The sequence below is a fragment of the Salvia miltiorrhiza genome, chromosome 3 (genome assembly GCF_028751815.1).
Source record: "Salvia miltiorrhiza cultivar Shanhuang (shh) chromosome 3, IMPLAD_Smil_shh, whole genome shotgun sequence".
NCBI lineage: Eukaryota > Viridiplantae > Streptophyta > Magnoliopsida > Lamiales > Lamiaceae > Salvia > Salvia miltiorrhiza.
The window spans coordinates 13,913,981-13,937,482 of record NC_080389.1 but is presented as its reverse complement, the minus strand read 5'-3'; the positions used below and the strand labels follow the sequence as shown (position 1 = coordinate 13,937,482).

The window sequence follows — 23,502 nt, the reverse complement described above, 5'->3', positions numbered from 1 at the left end:
TCTGAACTGTATCCCACTCAGCTTTCACCGTTGGATGGACAACGAGCTATGAAAGTGTAGTAGCCCCACCGTATTTATACTATTATTGATTATATAATTAAGTTCATATATTAGATTCTAATATAGATAGTCGTCAAATAGAGGAATGTAGTAATCCAGCTTCTATATGTAGAGTTAATTGATTAAGTAAAATAGATTATTTTCTTTTATGAATCCTAATAAACCTTTTAACTGAATTAAGAGTTCTTTATTTTTTTTAGAAGAGGCACAATAATGTTGTTGGACCAATAATCTTATTTGGAAACCAAAGCCCAGTATCTATATATATGAATTCAGATTTTAATTGAGCCCAATAGCTGTTTTGGGTCAATAGTTGATAATGATAGTAGGAATCCAAACCAGTTAATTTCTATAAGCTTTACTGATTATATTTGATCATTAGAGCATATTTGATCATTAGAGCATACGTGACTCAGCCACTCCCTCAACCGACTTAAAACAATATAAGAAAAGAGGAGTTGAGCGTGAAACAATTTTTCCCCATTCTGCAAATTCCCAACAGCAAACAAATATTCATCAGAATACAAACATCCCGGCAGCAGTTCACAGCAAAGAAGGTAGTCTTCTTTTGTTCAATACATGTACAGAATGCTATTAGCAATAGGGAAGATGGACCGAACTACAACAAACAAGTTAAGTATAGCATAACTAACAACAGTATACTTTCTTCTATCAAAACTTTAGCTTTCCAGTAAGCAATAAGGAAAACAATCATAAAAATAGGATCTTGAGCTGATAAAGGACTGTTGCGCCGAAGACGTCTCAAGCAACGACGACGCCGGTCGATTCCTGAAACTGAAAATAATTTGAGATTTATTAGTTTGTGATGTTAAAACTGAAATAGAAATTAAATTGGAAGTTTGCTGGAATGGGATTTTGAACTGGAAATAAGGGAGAGGGGGATTAGCAGTAGCAGCAGCAACAGCCGCAAACCATCGCGGCGGAGGCATGGCTGACGGTGGTGGCCGTCGGCGCTGTTCACGCCACGGCGGCCGCGGTGGCTACTGACAGTAGAAGATAGAGAGGGGAGAGCCAGGCGGCGGTGACCGCCGGCGCTGCATGCGCCGTCGCGGCTCGCGGCGGCCGCCGCGATTATGGTGCAGAGAGAGAGAAATCGAGAGGGGGCAGAGAGAGGGAGTTCGAGGGAGAGAGCAGAAAGAGGAGTAGAGAGAGAAAGAGAGGGAGAGAAAGATAGGGGCTTACCTGAGACAGAGGAGGCGGCGGCGCGACGGAGACGGCGGTGGTGGAGGCAGACCTCGCCGGAGAGACGAATTCCAGAGGGGAGGAAGGGAGGTAGAAACCCTAGGAATTAGATTTTATGATTTGGGGATTTAGATATAGGGAAAAGAGGAAAGAAGGAGGGGGAAGAGAAGAGGCCGGCCTCGCCGCGCCGGAGGCAGCGAGGGCCGGCGACACTAGCCGGAGTACAGGAAAGAGAGAGAGACGGTAGGGAGAGAGAGTGGGGGAAAGTATATCTGCGTAAGAAAAAAAATGAAGGGGAGAGATAATTAGTTTGAAAGAAAATTCTAGATCATTAGATTATCAAATCAAAAAATAGTACTCCCTCCGTCCCAATACAAGTGGCCACTTTTTTTTGGGCACGGAGATTAAGAAAGTGATTGTTATGTTTTAATTGAGTGTGACCCATCAAAATTAGTGAATAATTTTTAAAAGTGGCCTACAATTGTTGACCAAATTAGTGAGTAATTTTGGCATTTTTAGAAAGTGGCCTACAATTGTTGACCAAATTAGTGAGTAATTGTTGACTTAATTAAAATAAACTTTTGCCATTTTTAGAAAGTAGCCACTTTTAATGGGACATCCAAAAAGGAAATGTGGCCACTTTTATTGGGACGGAGGGAGTAAATAATTGGGTTTAAATCAGTTCTTGGGCCTATTTATTTTCTTCTGATGGGCTTAGTTTAAATCAAATTACTAGTACCTTGATTATAAATTAGATGATAGATTAATTTATATAGTTGGACCTCTAACCTATTTAATTAAGCTGTAACTATTTTAAATATAGTAATTATCTATAATTGATTATTAACTGTTCACTAATAATTAGAACTAGTTCACTAAATTATTTAAACATATGGAATTATTTTGATTTATTGTCCTAATTATTTATGCATAAATTAGATACTATTAGACAACCAAGTTCTAAAAAAGAGGACTTATATCTATTTTAAGTTCATTAATTAGAATGGGTACAACATTTGAATTTATGTCGGTATTTGTTGATAAGGTTGCCAAATGGCAATTAGTCTTCAGTCCATATTTAAAAAGGAATATCCCCTAAGACCCACATAAGTATTCTTTAAGTTAAATCCATATTAATTTTCTCATTATTTACTTAGTTAATCTATATTGAAGGTCATATACAAAAGAAGGTGAATCCTTAGTTCAGAATCACCTGAATCATCAGACCACGATCAGGTGGGCTTTCTTATATAAAAATCAAAGTTTAGATTATGTTGCAGTTGAATAAAATCTTGCGAACTATTATCATTGCCTATCAATTTTAAGATTTATGTATGATACCTATCTGACACCAGCAGTTAATCGAATTCGGGTCCTATTCTATCCAGATGTTAGACAGGATTAGTGTACACAAGGGACCGTGAGCCAGTTTAGCGTATCGGCCGGTCTAGGACCGTGAGCCGGTTTAGCGTATCGGCCGGTCTAGGACCGTGAGCCGGTTTAGCATATCGGCCGGTCAGTGACCGTAGAAGGTGGCCACCTTCTCGGCACACAGTTATCATTGCAGATATGGTAGAGTACAAAAGAACATAGTCTGATCAGATGAACTTTAGAACAAATAAATGACTAGTGGGTGCAGACTTTCTACTAAAACCTCTGTACGCCATGAGAAAAGGCATGATAATTTACAGCTTTAGTATGCATGTACATATCTTTGGCATGTGTCCACTGAGTATTTTATACTCAGCCCTGTATGTATTTATAAACGTGCAGGTTGAGCAGAGACGATGATGAGATGGTGTCGAGCGGTCTTTTGTTTTGTTTGAATGTATATTTCGAGACGCATGTCTTCAACATGCCTCTCCAGTCAGTCTTCCGCTACGAACACTTATTTTGTGTAAAGATCACAATAGGTCTTCTCTATTGTGATTTTCTTATGTAAATTACATCTTTGACTTGTGAAATCCTTTCAAGTTTATAAAGAGTGACTTCTTTATACATTAAAATTTTCTTTCGGTTCAGTATAAACTTTCGATCCGCTTCTACAAATTAATCCCTTTCTTATTCCCGCTTCTTAATTCCGTCCATTGGTCATGATTCCCCGGATTAACTATCCTTAGTTAAGCCCGGTCGTGACAGAAACTCCCAAGCTAGAAATCTCCTACACGTTTTCTGCGCCTCCTACAGCTCTCAAAACCCTAATTTTTATCAGTGTGTTTCCCTTGAGAGCTGACAGCTGTATTTTATAATAAAATACAGAAGATGGGGCGCCAGTTTTGAGTGTTGGGCGATTTCTAGCCCTTCTTGGGCTAGGAGACTTTGGGCCAGTCCAGGGACCAGATACAAGGAATAAAGATGGGCCTCAAATAAATTAATTTATCCATGGTCAGCCCAGACCATAATTAATTTATAAATATCAGTTCATTCCACTAGAGAACCAATATTGACTTACCCCTTTATTGCCGGTGTTGAGTCGGGGCTTGTATTTAGACTTATTAAATCATTGTATTTAAAATATCCGACATCCACCAATTAATTAGAGCTCTGACAACTTAAATTAATTAATCTCTTTGTAATCTTTAAGCAGTACCACTCAAACCTTATTATTGCGCCTGAACTTAATCAACCTGCAGGGTTTAGCGCAATAAACATTATTGAGCTCCTTAAGGGGATGTCATTATCCTATACCGGATACGAGTACTAATACAGATAATCAAATATCATATATTAACCGCTATCACCCAAGATACAAAGTACTCAAGTTACTATATAACTCTCACTCATAGTAAATCAAAGTGATACACGAATCAACATATATATCTGAAATCTTATTAGTATTAAGATCTTATAAGTTACCGAGATCTTGATTCTTCACTTAAGTCAGATAGAAGAATGTATCTCACTGTGGTCCTATCAATACGTAATGACATACCAGTATAGATAAGTAATCAAGACAAACTACTTCCATCTATACCGCAGCCTAAACCAATAACTTGTCCTAGAGTTATTTCGGCTGTGATTATTTTATATCTCTTAAGGTTATTCCAATTATACGGTCTTCTGTGATCTACAACACACCATATAATCTACTTATGTAGAGATAAAGAACATACATATGCAATCATGAACACAATCAGATAGGAGATAAAACAGTGAACACAGGAATCATTGTATACAAGCATAAAACGTTCTTGCTTTCAGTATACAAATCCAACAATCTCCCACTTATACTAAAGCAAAACTTTTAGTATACAATGCGTCTAAATACTAGCTATTACAACAAACACTTCACTTCTTCTCCCACTTATACTGAAAGTTTTTTCTCTAAGTGGGTGGCATATTACTTCTACAAAAACATGCATTGTTTAGAATTTTGGTTATACGTAATATTTTAAATATATTAATATCAAAGATTTAGTCAATGTATATATATATATATATATATAGAGTCAGAGGATTTCTTAGGACAGTAACTTAGATTGATTTGAAAATTAGGACAATAACTTTTGGACTTGTAAAAATAGGACACTAATTTTTTTTAGAGTAAAAATAAGACACTAATTAATAAACGTCGTAAAAATAGGACATTTCTCGGCCGAAAAATGTCCTGCGGATGCAACACTTATTAATTAGTGTCACAGCCCAAAACCATTTACTACCTTTGCAAATTTTATTTGAAAATTTTTATATTTTCGAGATATTAAAAATATAAATCTATGAGTCGAGTTTGTGGAGAATTATCTAGTCGCGCCCCTAGCTAGATGTATGACTCTAAATTCTAGGTTATACCTATAGAAATAAAGTTTTATATTCCAAAAATATTTTTATATAAATTTGGGCCTAAATAAATTTATTTACTTAAATATATTTATCATGGACATTATATTAATTTTGGATTAAGAATAAAATATTTTCATAAATTTTGTTAGTGTTGGGCTTATTGTTATTAATGTGCCAAATTCTTTTGCAATGATCTTAAAACAATTATTCAAGTTTCAACATTTATAGTTTATTAATGATTTCAAGGATTTGGATACCTTATTTTCGTATCTGTAAATTAACAATTTCTACTCTATTTATTTACATTTGTTTAAAGAAGTCTCCAAGCCAGCCATTCCTATTTTTATTCTTATCAGATATCTAACCGCCCTAATTAGATAAATGACTTTGAACTATAGATTATATTTATAAAAAGATACAAATTTATATTATCAAATATTTTTAATAAATATGTTGGGCCATAGTTTTTATTCGTTTTCTATGATAATTGGGTTAAAATTTTATTATTTGAAAGCCCATTTATCATCTTTAAAGCCCAATTATTATTATAAGTCCATATGTCTTTCTTTAATTAAAATGAGATGTTACGTGGTTCAGTTTTTCCTTAGCCACATATTCGGATTTAATCACCTTCAGTCACCTAATTTTATTCAGCCACGTATCACTCACTGCTATCACATTTAAAATTCACCCAAATAACTTGCTAGGTTTCATTTCATCAAAATTTTCCAGAGCACAAATTTCATTCAAGTTAACAGACTTCTCATTTCTGATATTTCCTTCACAAAACTTCAGCCGGTAATTTTATTGTTTCTGTGAGATTTCATGTTTTAATTCATCACAGCAAATTACTACGTTTTTCTTTCATTCTCATTTATTTTGTGAAACAACAAGCCCATTTATTTATCATACATTACAAGCCCATATATATATTATTAACGTGTAAATAAATTTTTACGAAAATGACTTCAGCTACATATCCACATTTACTCAGCTTCAGCCATATATCACTGTAGTACCTTTCCGTCAGATTTGATCAAAACTACAGCAAAACTTTGATTTCAAAACTTTGATTTCAAAAGCAGCATGCAGCAGCAAAACTTTGATCAAACTTTGATTTCTTTCTTTCACACGTTTATGTTCAAACAAGTAAATTCAATCTATTTAAACCTCATTTATCATCCTCAAATTCACAAATCAACTCATCCTCAAATTCACAAATCCAACAAAAACTCAACTTTTATAATCCATCCGGTTTTCTTCAACTGTACAATTTCAACTGGTAAACTTTATTTTTCCGCAAAGTTTTCATGATTTAATTTCATTTTCATATGCAAAAACACAAGTGCATATAGACACCTCAATTCTTAAAAAAATCAAATCCCCAATATTCATTTTTTTGCTGAAAAGAAAATACAATAGATTGAAAGAGAAATAGTAGCTTAGAATTTAGACAGGAGATAGAAGGGAGGGGAAACGGTTGAGCAGCAATACCGCCGGATCCGACGGAGGTGGAGACAGGGGCAGCGGCGCTAGGTCTCGGCGTTCTGGTCGGACAGAGGAAGGAGGCGGCTGGGCGGCGCCGCTGTCGACGCAGGGGCGGCGATGGTGGTGCTGCTGTTGGCCAGGAGAGAAATAGACGGTGAAGGCGACGCCGGGCAGGAGACGGTGGCGGCAGGGGTCGCCGGAGAAGAGGGGCGCAGATGCGGCTGGTGCGGTGAGGACAAGGGCAGGGGAGGAGGAAAAGGACGAGAAGTGAGGGGTGAGAAGGAGATAGGAAGAAGGGGGAAGGGAAAGGAGGCAGAACCGCCGGCCGACGGGGCGGTGGCGTGCCGCCTGGTGGCGGCGGAAGGGGGAGACCGAGGGAGAGAAGAGGAGAGGGAGAGAGGGTGAGCTGCGTGTGAAGTGCGTGAGTTGTGTGTATGTGTGTGTTGGATGAAAGTTAGATTAGGGGAGTTGGAAGAGTGGGCTTGGGCCAAAGGGGGATTTTAATGGGCTGATTTTATTTAAATAGTTGGGTTTAATTTTTAATTACCTCATGGGCTCACTTTCACCTAAGTAATTGGGTTTAATTTTAATTATTTTGAGCTACATATTTCTTTTAATTAAGTTGGATTTATCCTTAAATTATTTTACTAATCAAAATTTTCATAAGAAATTATATCTTATTATTTAAATTATTAAATCATTTCTTAATCCAAATTTTCATGAGAAAATATATTTTATTACTTAAATTTATTATTTTTATATGATCCAATAATCTAAATTATTTTAAAGTTCAAATAGGCCCTTATATGTTATTATTTGAATTTATCTGACTAGGTGCGGCGCGACTAGGACGTGAACTTTAAATTCTTGCTGTTAATTTTCAAAACTCAAAAGTTCAAGTTTCAGGTGTGGGATTTATTTCAGTACATGCACGTGGTTAATATTTGTCCATTTTAATATTATGTGTTTACCGTATGTGTTGTAAAAATATTTATCGCTAGGGGCCAGCATAATTGGTCCAGGACTTCACCGTCCTTGGTATGCCACAATGCGATTTCATGTTACAGGGTTGCAACCATTATATTGTCGCCAGGGGCCCACATATAGGGTCCGGGACATTAAAGTCCTTGGATTGCCACAGTGCGTATGGAATTTATGTTACATTATGACAATATGTGTTACCATTTTATTAACATGGACAATTATTGCATGTTCCCACACTGAGTGTACCCTGTATGCTCATCCCATATTCAACAGTTTCAGGTGATTGATATCGGAGGCGCGTGGAGAGTCGAATGGGCGCGTCAAATCTATTTAAAGATAAATGTTTCTTAAAACATATTATGTTATTTCATGTGATATCTTTTGGTTATGTAAACTCTGAAATTCTATACTATTTGAGATTTGTGTGTGATTTATTTAAATAAATGTTGTTATATTATTTTAATGTCATGACTTGTTTAATTTATATTTTTAAATTCATTTCAAATATTTATTTAAGAATTTATATCTTTACGAAAATATATACATGGATACATACATAATTTTTAATTATATAAAGATTTTATTTTGTTATATTTTCCGCTGCTAAAAAGATATTATTTTATATTTAGAGTTTTTCCTTAGTACAAGTTTTATTAATTAGTTAATTATTTTTCTGACATCTTCATGTCGTGCTTTGAAAATAAAGTTGTTAAATTTATGAATTCAAAATCAAGTTTTATATTTGAATACATTATTGAAAATTTTGATATCTTATAAATTGTTTTAAAAGTGCTTTAAAAACCAATTTTATTTAAAGATTTATTTTTCTTAAAATTATTTTCGAAAATATTTATTTTAAAAGTGAGTTTTAAATTATTTTAAAAGACTTCCGCATTAAATATTTATTTAAATTTTATATTTAACTCCTTATTTAGATTAGGGTGTTACAATTAGTGTCCTATTTTACTCTTAAAAAAAATTAGTGTCCTATTTTTACAAGTCCGAAAGTTATTGTCCTAATTTCCAAATCAATCTAAGTTACTGTCCTAAAAAACCCTCGAACTCTATATATATATATATATATATATACACACATATAATTGTTATTCAAATCAATACTTTTATGTAGGTGGCATGTAAAGGAAGAATCCATAAGAAAGAATAGTATTTGAAGTATTAATACTCATTTTGACACAACACTTAGTATTTCTAGGTAAATAAATATTGGAACATTTCACTATGATCCGTTTCTTTTTTTTCTTTGCAGAATATTTTTATTGCTGCAACTGATACGACGACTGTCTCAATCGTTTGGACGATGACGGCACTAATGAAAGCGCCCATCGTGATGAAAAAAGTGCAAGCAGAAATCAGAAATTTGATAGGTGAAAAGGGTAAATTAGATGAAGGTGATTTGCCCAACCTTCCCTATTTGACAGCAGTGATTAAGGAGACATTGAGGTTGTACCCTCCAGCTCCACTGCTTGTACCAAGACAAACAATAGAAAAATGCACTCTAGAGGGATACGAGATTCAACCTAATACGGTGGTTTTTGTTAACGTGTGGGCGGTTGCAAGAGATCCGAAGTACTGGGAAAATCCAGACGAGTTCATGCCTGAGAGGTTCTTGAATAGCAATATTCATGATATCACGGGGCAAGACTTCAGGGCGATCCCATTTGGATCAGGACGAAGAATTTGCCCTGGGATGTCTATGGGACTTGCAAACGTGGAGCTCACGGTTGCAAGTCTTCTCTACAATTTCGACTGGGAAATGCCTGAAGGGATCAAAGCTCAAGATATCGATACTGATACCGTACCTGGAATCACTATGCATAAGAAAAACCCTCTCATCCTTGTAGCTAGAGACTACGTTGCTTAGTTTGAAGCCTCTTTTTTAAAAAAGAGGATTAATAAGGTTTTTTCATTTTCCCCTGCGATGACTCAAATTCTCAACTATTACGATTGAAGGAGAAGCTTCTTACCAAATGAGCTAGCTACACTTTATTGTTTATTTAGTTTGAAGCCTTTGTGTTCATCTAAATTATTAAATAAATTTATATTAATCACTGTCTAGCATCACGAATTACAATCTTGTAGTTTGTGCTTTTAAGCCAATAACTCGGATTGAGAGATTCAGTGTACCGCACCTGGTGTCACATTTTGTTTCTCACTTTCAATTTTATTTATTTCTTATATATATCAGCCCAATTTCAAAGATGAGCCCAACCCAATTTCCATTTTCGGTCCACTATGAAAGAAATGGACTCATACATTAATTAAAAGATCCAACAAATATAAATTCAGCCCAAAATTTATCAGGCCCGACAGCACTTCATTTCATGTTACAAAATCGAACTCAAAAGCCCAATCTGATTAACTCTTACGCAAATTTAATCCTATTGACTAGGAAGAAGACTGAAATTTCCATGTTTACAAAGAGGGTTTCTATTAATTGGGTATAAGGATTTTTCCATATGGAGTTGTTTTGGTGAGATTCCACCTATGAGCCTTTGTTTGTAATTTCTAGAGATTTAAGCTTTATTTCTGTTCTTGAATTGTGATTTTGTTGCTTGGTTGTTTAGAATCCAATAAATTGAAATTAAATTGGGTTGATTAATATAAATATGAATAAGCGAATTTACCCTTGGTGAGGTCAAATGACCAAGATCTACAAACATAAACTATACCTATTAAAAATGAATTTACCATACTTAATTAGTAAACACTACTGCAATATGATATTATAGACTATAGGTTATAAGGTAAAATAATAAATTCATAATTATTTATGAGTAAAACGAGGACTATGAATAATGCGGGAGGACCATTGAATAAAGAAGAGGAAGAAGACAAGATAGGAGCTTGGTATATATTTATATATAATAACAAACAGATGAATAACTAATACTCTCTCCGTTCACATTTTTTTTTATCATTTTGAGACGTCCAAAAAAATTAGTCCATTTTCATCTTTTAAAACTTGTTGTTACATGGTCGACATTTTTCTCTATTTACAATATAATTAATCATCGTTATTAATACTATATTTTAAATGGAACCTTCTGCACTCATAATACATTAACTATTTTTATTAAAATTCGTGTCGTCCATTTGTAAGACTATTTTTTATGGACAGTGAAAGTATATGTGCTTTTCTAAAAGGTGAACTGCTTTACTCACGCTTTTTTCCCACGAGCGAATGTCAAAGCTCTCAATATCCCTCTTTTCTCATCAGTAGTATATCAAAGTGTTCACCAATCAATTAAAATTAATGATTTTTTAAATTGACGCAAGTTGGGAAATAAGAAATTTATTAATTTATAGAGTAATATATTTTTAAAAAGGGTTTACTATAATTGTAGAATTAAATAGGCTAAATTGTGTAACTTCAAGTTGTGAATTGTGAGAATATAAAAAATAGTACAAGTGTGATTACTTTTTTATATTAAAAATCCACTCATTAATTAACCTTGTCTTAGTTGTCGTTTATGTCTACTCATGAATAATTCTTATTATCAGCAAATATTTAATCACAATGAAAAACTGAAAAGCATCTTTAATTGTTTTTACTATATATTCTGCTCCATACTTCAATATATTGACGGCTTCAAACAAACTGCAAGTTGGATTTTAGTACAGCAATAAAATTATTATAATAATTTTTTGTGAACAAAATTATTATAATAATTACTATAAAGACAAGTTGGCTTTCTCAAACGCGTATACAATGTCACAAAATCTATCATATATTGGTTTCGAAGTCAATTAAAGCGATAAACATTGATTTCTTATTTGAATTTTAATTACTCTTCAACAGCTAAGTAGGGTGTGAATGAGTAGAATAAGTATTTTTAATGCATATTCCCGTTAAATGAGTAGAATAATGAGGGAGAATTATGTTGAGCAATTTCCACTTCAATTCATGTGGAATGGCCCACAATAGCCAACAGTTTTTGACATAGATTGTGTAGATGCAATGTTGCATTTATTGCAACAGTTTGCAACAAAGACTTTGGACTTTGGAGTGAAATTGGTAGCAACAAATGAGGGATTCACATCTCTCAATCTTCAAATACATATGTTTGGGATGAACCTCCGGCTTCTGTGGAGGGTAAAATCATCTTTTTCATAAAAAAAATAATAATTTAATTTTAATTTGTGTGCCGACGGAATGGGATTCAGTGTACCATACTTTAAATCTCATTTTGTGTTCCACTCTCAATTTTGTATGCTTTAGTTTAATTTTATGATTATTAACTAGGATTTATTTTATCATTTAATTTCACTTTTATAAGCTAATAATAGGTTGATAAATTCAAAGTCATGGTATATACTTTTTAAAAAATTTAATTTTTATTTCAAAAAATTAAATATAATTCATAGTATTATAATTAATTTTATTTTTATAAAAAATATTTTTAAAATAATAGATGTACTTGGACAATGGATCTCATTCCGTGTTCCTGACTCTTTAGGTGTAATGACAAATTATTTAATATGTATTGACTATTGGCGATCGAAGGCAGCAGCTGTACAATTACGACCACAACTTCCTTATCTTTTCTAATGAACTTCCCTCTCACCACTACCAAATCAAGAGTGTTCAACCAATCAATTTGATATATCGGAGCTTCCCCAAATTAGCAAATCAAGAGTGTTCCACCAATCAATTAGACCAAAGAAATCTGAGCTTCCCCCAGATTATTGCAATGGCGGAAGCAGTGGTGTCGACTGCTCTAGAAACCTTGCGCGATTTGTTGGTGGAAGAAGCAAGGTTTTTATATGGTGTGGGCGACCAAGTGAGGGAGCTCCAGATCCAGCTCAAAGAGATGAAGTGTCTCATCAAAGATGCCGATAGAAGACGACATGAAAGTGAAACCATTTTGAATTGGATCTCGGAGATCAAAGATCTTGTGTACAGAGCCGAAGCTGCCATTGAAAGACACGCAGCTTATCAAGTGTGTTCAAGGAGAAGACGAGGCCGAGGCCTCACACAGCTCATCCGCAGATGTGCTTGTAGTTTGGAAGAATGCTACTCGATCCACCAACTAGGCTCTGAGATTTCACCAATCAAATCCCGACTTGAAAGGATAAACAAGGAAATGTTAGAAAGTGGCATAAAGAAGAGCATCATCAACAATACCAATGGAGGGGAAAGCTCGTCCGCCAACAACAGGGCAAGGAAGAGTTTCCCCGAATTCGTGATCGGAGACTGTTTTGTGGGGATGAAGGACGAGCTCAAGCAGCTTCTTCATCTCCTAGTGGAAGACGAAAAGCATCGAGTAATTTCAGTGTGGGGAATGGGGGGATCAGGCAAGACCACCATTGCCAAAAAGCTCTACAACGAGACAAAGACCAGCTTTGATCTTTGCTCATGGGTTTGCATCACTCAGCAATGTCAGAGTTTTCAATCAGTTTGGAATGATGTTCTCAAGCAGCTAGAGCATCAAAACACGAAGGATAGGCCAAAAATAAGGGATGATGTTACAAGTTTGAGCGAGTGGGAATTGAACGAGCGACTATGCGAGATACAAAGAAAGAAGCGATGCCTCATTGTTTTTGACGATCTTTGGGAAACTTCTCATTGGGATGACTTCAAGCATCCCTTCCTTGTCCAAGATTTGCAGAGCAAAATCTTGATCACCACACGCGAACGGGAAGTCGCGGAGATTGGATGCCCTGTGAAACTTGGGTTTCTAAAAGAGGAAGATGCTTTGGAACTACTCAAGAAGAAAGCATTTCCCCACACCATCATTCCAGGTTAGTTGGATTTGATTTCTAGTTTGCAAATAATCTATTTATTATATGAAAACACAATTTGTGGCAAAATTGTAATTAAAGAATCAATCAAAAGGTATTTATAAAACTCAACAAATCTCATATCTCATATATTTTCTCTCTCCTCTCTAGTCTCTTTCATCGTATGCATTCTTCAATTTTCTATTCTCTCTCTTTCTCTTTCTCTCATATTCTCTTTTTCATATTTTGATGATTTAAAAAAAAATCAAATTTTATTTATAAAAAATATTCTATATATATCTTAAATTAAAGATGAATGCAAGATCTTTGATTTCGTATCAAATAATTATTCAACTCTTTTATTAGTATTCTAATAAATTCTAATAATATAATTTATTTTCCTTTTATCAATTGAAGCTTTTCTAATAAGATGACATCGGTAATGAGCTAACTTAGAAAAAATTAATTTTATGCATGATTAGCTTATGTTTTAAAACTATATATTGACTATTGTGATGTGAAAACTCTTTTTTTATTGTTTCTTCGTTTCTTTTAATTTGAATGATGTGTTTATTCTATAATTTTAAGGAAGAAAATAAAGTTTTCAATCAAATAGATGGAAAATTAAAAATGATACTTTTCAAAATTATAAAATAAAATTAAGGATATTTATTGTGTAATTGATGTAGATTATTTTATTTTTTAAGAAAAAATAATTTACATTTACTTATATTCTAACTATATTTAATATTTATTTTTTATTTATTTGATACATCATTTAATTTATTTATTTTTGATAAATTAACATGATTAAATAAAGAAATTTACAAGCCGCGCCACAGGGGCTCGGACCCAAGACCTTCGGTTTTAGACATTAACCCCTAATCGCTTAACCGATACAAACGTTACATCGTAATTTTGATGCAAAACTATGTTCGCCGTGCATCGCACAAGCGAATGTACTAGTATTCTAGATTTACCTGTTGGTTAGTTTCTGTTCTTGCATCATCGATTCCAAATCAGATGAGAGGATCTGAATAAGTTACAAAGTTACTATACAATTAATTGTCATTTGTTTTTTGGATGTAGAGTTTGCATTGGAAGAGAATTTTGAGAAAATTGGGAAAGAAATGGTGCAGAAATGTGGGTATTTGCCGTTGGCAATTTCTTTACTCGGTGGGGTCTTGAGAAAGAAAAATTCGATGATGGAGTGGGAGTTAGTCAAAGAAATCATATATAGAGATGAAAAGGAGATTGATGGAGTGCTAAATTTAAGCTATGAAAGTTTACCCTATTATTTGAAGCCTTGCTTTCTCTACAGTGACGGAGGGAGGGGGGGTCCAGTGGGGGCACTGGGCCCCACTGGAAATTTCAAAATAATTACTATATATATAGTAATATTTATATTTTTAGTTAAATATATGTACTTTTAATTCTAAAAAAAATCTCTTTTTTTCCTTAAAACAATCATAAATTCACAATATTTTTTAATTTAGGTGGATGTTATTTTATATCGTTTGTTATTATTTTTAATTGAAAGAGTAAATTTGAATTTTCAATTATCTATAATGAACGATCATAAAGAAAACAGTAAATTTTGAATTTTAAATGTAATTACTTTTTTTATAATCACCTTGCAATTTACTTTCCTTGATTATTTTACTTTTTATATTATGTTATAGATTGTTTGTTTTAGTTTCTTTATTAATAATATTTTTTAATTATAACTTGATTTTATTATGTATTACATATTATAGTTTTCCTTAATAAAATTCCCATTTAATATTAGATATTATAGTTAATATATTTAAGTAATTAATCTTAGTTCAATATCAGTTATTAGCTCAAACCATATGCTAGTGAATTAGTTTTCATTTCATTTTTGTATATATGTTATTCGTATTTACATTATTAATGAGGATTTAGTATTTCTTTAGTTATGTGAAGTAGTGCGTTAGTGAATGAATCCAATTATTACTTTTATTTTCAGATATCAAGTTATTAATTATTATTAATAATCCTATATTTTGTTATGTAAGTTATTAGGACATATTTTGATTAATCTTAGTACCTCAAATTGAAAGAGATTTTTTTATTCCACATCGAAAGAGATTTATTTTAAATATTACAATGAAGTTTTTATATTATAATTTTAGAATACTAAATGTAAAAAAAAATACTATATGTTATAATATAGCAATGCCTAGCTATTAATTTTAAACGATGCATTATACATAAAATAAATTGATAAAAAATAATTTTATTTTAATTTATATATATATATTATTTTAAAATTATTACAAATTGGGCCCCCCTGAAACAAAATCTTGGCTACGTCACTGTTTCTCTATATGGGTATATTTCAAGAGGACGAAACCATAAATCCTAAGGATCTATTTAGGATGTGGATAGCACAAGGGATGATTTCATATGAGAATATTGGAGACAAGGACAAAACTTTGATTGAAATCGCGAAGCTCTACCTGGGTGAGTTGGCCTCCAGATCCATCGTCCAAGTTGAAATTGACGATGCTGTCACACGTGGAATAATATATAGGAGCTGCGAACTTCATGATGTAGTAAGAGAACTATGTTTGAAATTGGGGAGAAGTGAGGATTTTGGTGTGCAGTGTTTGGAGTATCAAAGTGGGAAACTACGGCAAGCTTCCTCGCATAGGAAAATACGGCATTTGACTATACATTTCAGGAAAGAAGTTCAAGTGAAACATGACGAGCTTACAGTCACTTGGGGAGAAGATAGTAGCGAACATTTAAGATCTCTTCAAATGTTCAATCACATAAATTCGGGTGTTGTTGAGTTTCCTCCGCAAAGTATCATTGATTTTCAAAAATTCAAAATGTTGAGAGATCTTGTTATGGTGGGATTCAAATTTACAGGAAGAAAGTTACCGAAAGGAATCACTAATCTTGTTCACCTTAGACGTTTGTATTTAAAAAGATGTGAATTTGATAAGCTACCATCGTCCATAAGGAGTTTGGTATACATGGATACCCTTGATTTAACTGATTCGATGAATGTTGAAGTTCCAAATGTTTTTAAAGAGATGGTACGTTTAAAGCACTTGTTTCTTCCGGAATATGAGGAGGAAAATATTGGTAGTTATCGATTAACATTGGACGAGGGAGTGGTTGAGTTGGAGACCCTATGGCTGTTGGATAGTAGAGTGCATGAATTAAAATGTATGAACAGAATGAAGAATCTCCAATATTTTTCAACAAGCATACACGACAATGAAAGCTTGTCAGCTATCATGAATGCCATTGCTACCAACTGGAACAAGTTAGTGTATTGTAGGGTTGAAATCAAAGAGGGTTGCGAGTTAGGAACAAATGAGGGAGTGTTGAACAAGGCATTCACATGTCCCAATCTTCATTCCTTGTGGATTGTAGTTAAGTTAGGCAAGACGCTGGCAGAGTGCGGGCGTGACTTCATCAGCTCTAAACTAAGGAATTTGGTGCTGTCAGAATGTGAGATTGAGGATGATCCAATGGGGATACTGGAGAAGCTTCCTTGCTTGAGAGATTTGTATTTATTGAGGAAATCATTTGTGGGGGAGAAGATGACGTGTCCATCAAACAGTTTTCCTCGCCTCAAGAGGCTTCATCTATTGCAATTACCGAACCTGAGAGAGTGGAGAGTGGAGGCAGGAGCCATGCCCATTCTCTCGGAATTATGGATCGATGAGTGTTCTAGTCTGAAGATGCTTCCAGAGGGATTGAGTGGCATTTCTACTCTTCGGGAACTGCATATCTATGGAGAATTGGGAAAGAGGGTATCAGCATCAGGAGAGGATTTCCACAAAGTCTGCCATGTCCCTTCAATTATCATCTGAAACTACAAACCAGTCTAGTCTCCACCCGGGTAATGCTTGCACCAATCTCATCCTCAATTCCCAATTTTTAATTAGCTTTTCTTTAAAAGATAGGTATCTCGATAAGGTTATAACTATGAAGCTCGACCCATTCTAAACTTGTATCGTCTTGGTTTTGATTGCAGGGTACTTTTGCACCCCGGCCCCATTCGAGCTACAGTCTTGTTGTTTCATGTCTCAAGTGTTTCTCTTTAATTATTTGCATTCTTTTCTCTGCGTCCTTATTTCGCTTTTATCGCGTTTAAAAAAAATAAATGTGTATATTTCTTTTGTACATGGCTCCAAGCCTGACATGGCCATATTCCATTCCTCGTAAGATTCTTGACAATTTATTCTAGACTTCTTAGTTCCATATGGAGTTATTTTGGTAAGATTCAGTCCATGTGCCTTTGTTTATAATTTCTGCAGATTTAAGCTTTGTTTATGATCTTGAATTATGATTTTTGCTACTTGAAAACTGGTTTGCTTAATATGAATATACTATAATAATGGTAGTGTGTGGTTTGAATTAATCTATACTAACAGAAAAAGAGCCTAAGGCAGCCTAAGACACAACTTGTGGATTGCCTATTTTACCCCTGTTATATATTTATTATTATATATTTATAAAATATAAATCTATTTTGATTTACATTGTTTGTCACCCAAAAAAGAATACTTATTGCATTCTATTCCTCTTCCACATCACCAACGTATGTTGAAGAACTCCATGACCTAATTAATTCCACACGCTTTGTTCTCCTCCCTAGCCGACAAACTCCAAGATGTCACAAGAGGGAAAAGGGAATGGAGAGAAGTTTACTCACAATTTGTTGTAACGATGTTGAAACAACTGCAACACACGCACACAGAAATCCTTTGGCATTCACCTTTACGTCAGTGTTACAACACCTTAGATAGAACTCATCCTCAAAAACCAGGCTATCAAGGAGAGGGTGCCTAAGGTGTTATAAACCACACCAATAAGCCCATACTTGACCGATGTGGGACGGAATCATGACAAACCACCACGCTTCCGATCCGCAGCCCACGGCGGCCCATACCACCGCAGACAACCTGTGGCAGCCTATAACGCCCCGGGTGGACCAGAGCATGGGGTGGCTCTGATACCAATTGTTAGCCAAACACGCAGGATTCAACAACCTTAACATTCTCACTCTAAAGCTTAGCAATTCCACAACAATTTCACAAGAATCTACGTGCAAAATAGTGCGCGTGTGCTATTGTGTTGAGAGAGATTGAAGAAAAACGATGGTAACTGTATTTGATTCAGATTTGAGATGCCTTACAAAATGGGTTTCTCCCCTCTTTATAAGCTGAGCACCTTAATTTTAGCTCGAGCTCTAACTGCCTAACTAATCTAGCCCTGATGGTGACGTGGCTTGAAACAATACACTATGCGCTTTTACAAGTGAAGTAGCACTTTCAATTTATTCTCTTGTTTCTTGTATCCTAACAGTCAGTCACAGTGCAAACACCCACACCTATAACCACAATCACCACAGACAGTTTAACTTCTTTCGAATACTGCTTATTGCCGATCAACAATCTCTTGCCTAGTCTACACCCGCGCCGTGCTTTTCCGCCGCTTTGAGCCTCCCTTCTTCGAAGGCCGTTTGGGGTTAGTTTTGATTCTCGCTCCGTCTGTTAATAAGCATTATTAGAATACAGTGAAGCGTCTTCCTATACGATCTCTTTTATTTTTTTATTATTATTCCTGGCGTTGCTTTCTTGGTATATGAAATTGTACCTATCCAAGAAAATAATATCTCCCACAACCACACAGTCAAAACTTTTAAAGAGACTGATAAAGAAACTCGTGCAGAAAAATAAAGAACACAAGAACACCAACAATGGTTACCCAGTTCGGTGATAAAACACCTACGTCTGGGGGGCCACGCCCAGTTCAAATAGTTCACTAGAGATGATAAGATATATAAAGGGCTTACACGCGAAGACTCGATCTTCCTAGCCTCTATATCTTCCCAAACCTTCTCCTACGTGAACTATGCAGAGTAAGATAAAACTTACTACCTTAACGTGATTGCTGCTCAATCCACGCTGAAAAGCACAAACGATATGCTCTATGAAGATGCACGAAACACTCTCTGAATATACTGAGAATAATAAAAAAGCAGCAGCCGTGTAGGTCCTCTTTGATAGATATATATAGGTGCAAACCCTAGATGTCACTCCACATCGAATAGGACTCTTCCAGAAAAACCTAGCTGAACGGATAGGCTCAAAGAGAATATTCTGACTTGATAACCACGCACCAAAAAGAATATTCATAAAGAATATATCCAGGAAGAAGATAAAGCTTATATCTAACTTTATCCCAAAAACCCGCAAGTCACAGCAGCAGTGTGTCTCAACAACGGAAGCAACAGATGTAGCAACAGTTTAAACACATACATAAAACTCAAGAAGACACACACAAAATAAGTCTACACAATGACTAACAATAAGGGTATGAGAAATACCTTAACAATCTCCCCCTTTGTCATTGGTGTAGACAAAACCACTTTCTGCTCAACACATGAATACACAAGCAGAAATAAATCAGAGAGATTCACAAATAAAACTCCTCCTTAATGTGAACAGCTCCCCCTAAAAAACAAGCCAACTAAACCAACAAATATGCACATATCAAAGTAAATGCATAATCGGTTTAGGGAGTTCATACCACCAGTAATCACCACATCAGATGACAAAATAGTTAGCCTAAGCTACTACTGGATGTCGAATACAGAACCACCAAATACTCAAGCCACAAACTTCATACGCACAACCAAAAACCAAGAACAACAAATCTACTCCCCCTTTTTGTCACAACAATGACAAATGAGTACGAAACATCCGAACCAGCATCATCATCATCAGCTCCATTAACTGAACTGGCATCATCAGCTCCACTAGCAGCTTCGTCTTCAGTATCCTCATTCTCTTCAGAATCAGTAATCTCTTGATCATTCCGAGCACTTGTATCACCAGTAGCATCACCAGTTCTTGCTGCAGCTGGACCATGTTTAAGATCATAAAGTAAAGACTCAATAGCTGCTCTCATTTGAGTAACTTTCACCTGAGCTTCATTAAGATGAATGAGCTCCCTTTCCAGTTCTTGAATGACTCGAGTAGACTGAGCAGATATAATAACTTCAGGAGGGATAGGTCGAGAGATAACATTGAACCGACCTCTTGCTCTTCGATGTCCTTGAGTATTCCCACCAACATCCTTAATATGCAAATCTTCATTGAACAGTCTTGGACTAATATAGATCGTCTTGGGCTTTGAGATGAGAACATCATCAGTAGTGAGGACATTAATCTGACTGGAGAGAATACCATATATAAGCCCTGGATAACCCATAGCTGTAGCTCTAGATGAGCTTTCTGCGTGCTTCCCAATAGCATTAAAAATCATATTCCCAAAATTGAAAGGAATATTACGCCCAATCTTGTAGAGAACAGTGGCAACATCTGGAGACACGGTTGACTTATGAGAGGTAGGCAGCCAATTTCTCACGGCTATTTTGTGAAGAATAGAGTATTTCTGAGACAAATCTGAGTTGGGAAGATTAACTTTAGAAGGCCAATGAGAAAGCTTCCCAAGAGTCAGTTCTTGAGCCAGAATATGTTCACCAATAGGTTCATCAGGATGTACAACCGACTGTCTACCCACGAATTCATCAATGGTGGCAGGAGAGAAAGTAAAAAATGGACCTCGCACAAAAGCCTTAAACTTATTCGGAGAGCAATCATCAAACATTTCTTCGGAGAGATTACAGTAGAATTCTATCACAATCTTGTGCACATATGGCCTGGTTTCCCTCACAGTGTTTGCTAGCTCATTCTTAACAAGAATATCCATAATACCAGTCCCCAACAAATTTTTCATATTAAGAGCACCATCAGGAATTAAAGTTTTAGCATTGAAGCTCTTCCACAATTTCTGATGAATAACAGACCGAAACATATGAGCATCAAATACAGGGCCAGAGCCCAGAGGTACCTGAAGGGCAAGATTTGCGAGCAGAATTCATCACTAATTTGCCTTTTCCTTTGGCTGACTTCGAAATACCCTCTTGAGCTAACATCTTCTCTTTCTGAGCACGGGTACGAGTGGCTACCCCAGTGGCAATTTGATTATTCTTAGAAGAACGTGAATTAACCCCTTTCTTTTCCACATTTTTCGATTTCTGAAACTTTGGTGGGGGAGGATGAGAAATTTTACACTTTGGTACAGGGGAGATTGACCTCGTTCTAGAACTATCTGAGAGCACCGATTTTCTCTTCCTCGATTTACTGACTTTGTCGGCACCAACACCCTTTGAAGAAGCAGGATCATCCATAGTCTCTTTCTCCTTTGGTGACTTATCACCTTTCGATTTTGACTCAGAAGATTGCAGACGAGCTCTAGGTTTGAGAGTCACTGACATGTCTTTCCTAATCTTCATAGCGATTTGAAGCAATGTAGGAGAAGGAGGGTTTACATCTTGAGCCTTTTCTGCTTCTGCATCATGAATCGAGGGAGTAGAGATGGTTCCCTCTTTAGACGTTGGGGGATTTTGAGAGTCCGATTGATCAGAGAGATTTTTGCCTGACGCCATAGATCGAAGGATTTGAGAGAGAAGGTGATCGGTGATGAAGAAACTGAGAGATAGAGCTTCACTGATGAAAGAGAAGTATGACCGATCAGTTTTGGCGCGATGATCTAAGAAATAAGTTGAAAGGGCATTGGGCTTGGGCTTCCCAATATATATATGAGCCGAGAAAAATTCCCATTGACTTTTTTTCTCAGCATTGCAAGTATTAAAGCCCAAAAAGGACTTGGACATTTGATCCATAATCATGACACAAGAATTGTTCACATCTGCACATGAATAAACAGTGAACCAATTTCCACAATAACAATAAAAAATAAACTGATCTAAAATACTCAACTTCAGAGAGTTGAGACATTGAAAGAAACACCTGATGACTGTAGATTCAATAATCGTGAATCAACTAAATGTTGGGAACGAATTGTCAAAGAAAATTGAAGATCAAAAACTTAAAACCAAGAACAACACAATTTACGTGGTTCGGATATAATATCCTACATCCACGGACGAAACAAGATGAATCCCTTTATTGAACTTTGAGGAGAAATTACAGACTTCAAGATTGAAGAAGAAGACAGCCTTCAGCTGATAATTCTCTCTACCTCTCGCTACTGTTTTCACTCACCAAAACCCCAGCCAAAAATGAAAAATGTAAAGTGTAAATTGACAGCAGCCAACCTTGCGTAAAACTCATGCAAATACCATAACAAACTTTTTAACTAATCTTTTCACACAAGTCCCTCTAGTAGAACTTATTTACTGACTAGTCCTTCAGTTATAGAAGTAGCACAAGTAAGGTCACTCACTCTACAAATCTCCACCTTGACCGAAACTGTGATCTTCATCCTTTCGTCTATTTCAAACTTCAGCCTTTGATACTTCACTCAAGCTGCCTTTCAAGCAACTTGATCAGCTCCGTGCAGTGATTAAATTTTGATGTTGGCAAAGGCTTTGTCAACATATCAGCCGCATTCTCCTCGGTTGAAACCTTGACAATCTTCACTACACCTTTACTAACCTCATCTCTCACGAAATGATATCGCACATCAATGTGCTTCGATCTTTCATGAAAAACTTGGTGCTTGGATAAGTGTATAGCACTCTGACTATCACACCTTACTTCCACAGCTTCCTGCTCCACACCAAATTCTGCTAAAAAACCTTTCAACCAGATTGCCTCCTTTACGGCCTCAGTAATAGCCATGTATTCTGCCTCAGTTGTAGACAATGCTACAACTGATTGCTGCATCGATTTCCAGCTAATTGCTGAGCCATTCAAAGTAAAAACATAGCCTGACTGAGATTTCCTAGAATCAGTGTTAGCATAACCAGAATCTACATAACCAAGTAGAGAACTTCCCTTTTGTAGCTGTACTTGCTGAAACAGAATTCCACACTTTGCTGTTCCCTTTAGATACCTTAAGATCCACTTCAAACCTGACCAGTGCTCCTTTCCCGGATCTGCCATGAACCTACTCATAACACTTATTGCATGAGCTAGGTCTGGCCTTGTGCAAATCATGCTATACATGATTGAACCCACAATGTTGGAATATGGAATATTTTCCATAAACCTCCTTTCATCATCAGTTTTTGGCTTTTGAGCAACTGTAAAATTGAAATGTTGACCAAGAGGTACCTTTACTTCCCTTGAATCAGCCATGTGAAATTTCCTTAAAACTTTCATGATATAGTCTGTTTGAACAAGCCATATATTGTTGCTTCCTCTGTCTCTAATCAAATCCATT

General features: G+C 35.5%; 4 protein-coding genes and 2 long non-coding RNA genes across 6 annotated transcripts; 4 read left to right on the top strand and 2 right to left on the bottom strand.

Annotated features, from left to right (window-relative positions):
- Positions 1-518: 518 nt before the first annotated feature.
- On the bottom strand, positions 519-1,575 carry LOC131017635 (uncharacterized). The gene is made up of 2 exons (XR_009099721.1): positions 1,264-1,575; positions 519-855 (listed from the first exon to the last, which is right to left on the bottom strand). It is a non-coding gene; the product is annotated as an uncharacterized LOC131017635 (long non-coding RNA).
- A 3,955-nt stretch (positions 1,576-5,530) lies between these two features.
- LOC131017723 (uncharacterized) lies at positions 5,531-7,978 on the top strand. Its single transcript, XR_009099823.1, has 2 exons — positions 5,531-6,325; positions 7,366-7,978. It is a non-coding gene; the product is annotated as an uncharacterized LOC131017723 (long non-coding RNA).
- An 808-nt stretch (positions 7,979-8,786) lies between these two features.
- Positions 8,787-9,511, top strand: LOC131017601 (6,7,8-trihydroxycoumarin synthase-like). The gene has a single exon (XM_057946408.1). It carries the CDS (start codon positions 8,834-8,836, stop codon positions 9,395-9,397), a length of 564 nt encoding a protein of 187 aa, XP_057802391.1. The 5' UTR covers positions 8,787-8,833; the 3' UTR covers positions 9,398-9,511.
- Positions 9,512-12,011: 2,500 nt separating this feature from the next.
- Positions 12,012-14,910, top strand: LOC131017553 (putative disease resistance protein At1g50180). The gene is made up of 2 exons (XM_057946349.1): positions 12,012-13,278; positions 14,347-14,910. The coding sequence occupies exons 1-2, from the start codon at positions 12,228-12,230 to the stop codon at positions 14,688-14,690; spliced, it is 1,395 nt and encodes a 464-aa protein (XP_057802332.1). The 5' UTR covers positions 12,012-12,227; the 3' UTR covers positions 14,691-14,910.
- Positions 14,911-15,163: 253 nt separating this feature from the next.
- LOC131017545 (probable disease resistance protein At1g58390) lies at positions 15,164-17,532 on the top strand. The gene is made up of 2 exons (XM_057946337.1): positions 15,164-17,140; positions 17,276-17,532. The coding sequence occupies exon 1, from the start codon at positions 15,609-15,611 to the stop codon at positions 17,109-17,111; it is 1,503 nt and encodes a 500-aa protein (XP_057802320.1). The 5' UTR covers positions 15,164-15,608; the 3' UTR covers positions 17,112-17,140; positions 17,276-17,532.
- Positions 17,533-19,929: 2,397 nt separating this feature from the next.
- LOC131018407 (uncharacterized) lies at positions 19,930-21,760 on the bottom strand. The gene is made up of 2 exons (XM_057947131.1): positions 21,281-21,760; positions 19,930-21,162 (listed from the first exon to the last, which is right to left on the bottom strand). Exons 1-2 carry the CDS (start codon positions 21,758-21,760, stop codon positions 19,930-19,932), a joined length of 1,713 nt encoding a protein of 570 aa, XP_057803114.1.
- Between the last annotated feature and the right edge of the window lie 1,742 nt (positions 21,761-23,502).

Excerpts from the sequence above, each read along its gene's own strand:
- LOC131017601 (XM_057946408.1), top strand. The coding sequence starts at position 8,834 with ATGACGGCACTAATGAAAGCGCCCATCGTGATGAAAAAAGTGCAAGCA.
- LOC131017553 (XM_057946349.1), top strand. The coding sequence starts at position 12,228 with ATGGCGGAAGCAGTGGTGTCGACTGCTCTAGAAACCTTGCGCGATTTG. Across the intron at positions 13,279-14,346 it reads TCCCCACACCATCATTCCAG|AGTTTGCATTGGAAGAGAAT; the intron begins GTTAGTTGGATT and ends TTTTGGATGTAG.
- LOC131017545 (XM_057946337.1), top strand. The coding sequence starts at position 15,609 with ATGGGTATATTTCAAGAGGACGAAACCATAAATCCTAAGGATCTATTT.
- LOC131018407 (XM_057947131.1), bottom strand. The coding sequence starts at position 21,760 with ATGGCGTCAGGCAAAAATCTCTCTGATCAATCGGACTCTCAAAATCCC. Across the intron at positions 21,163-21,280 it reads ATAATCAAATTGCCACTGGG|GTACCTCTGGGCTCTGGCCC; the intron begins GTAGCCACTCGT and ends CTTGCCCTTCAG.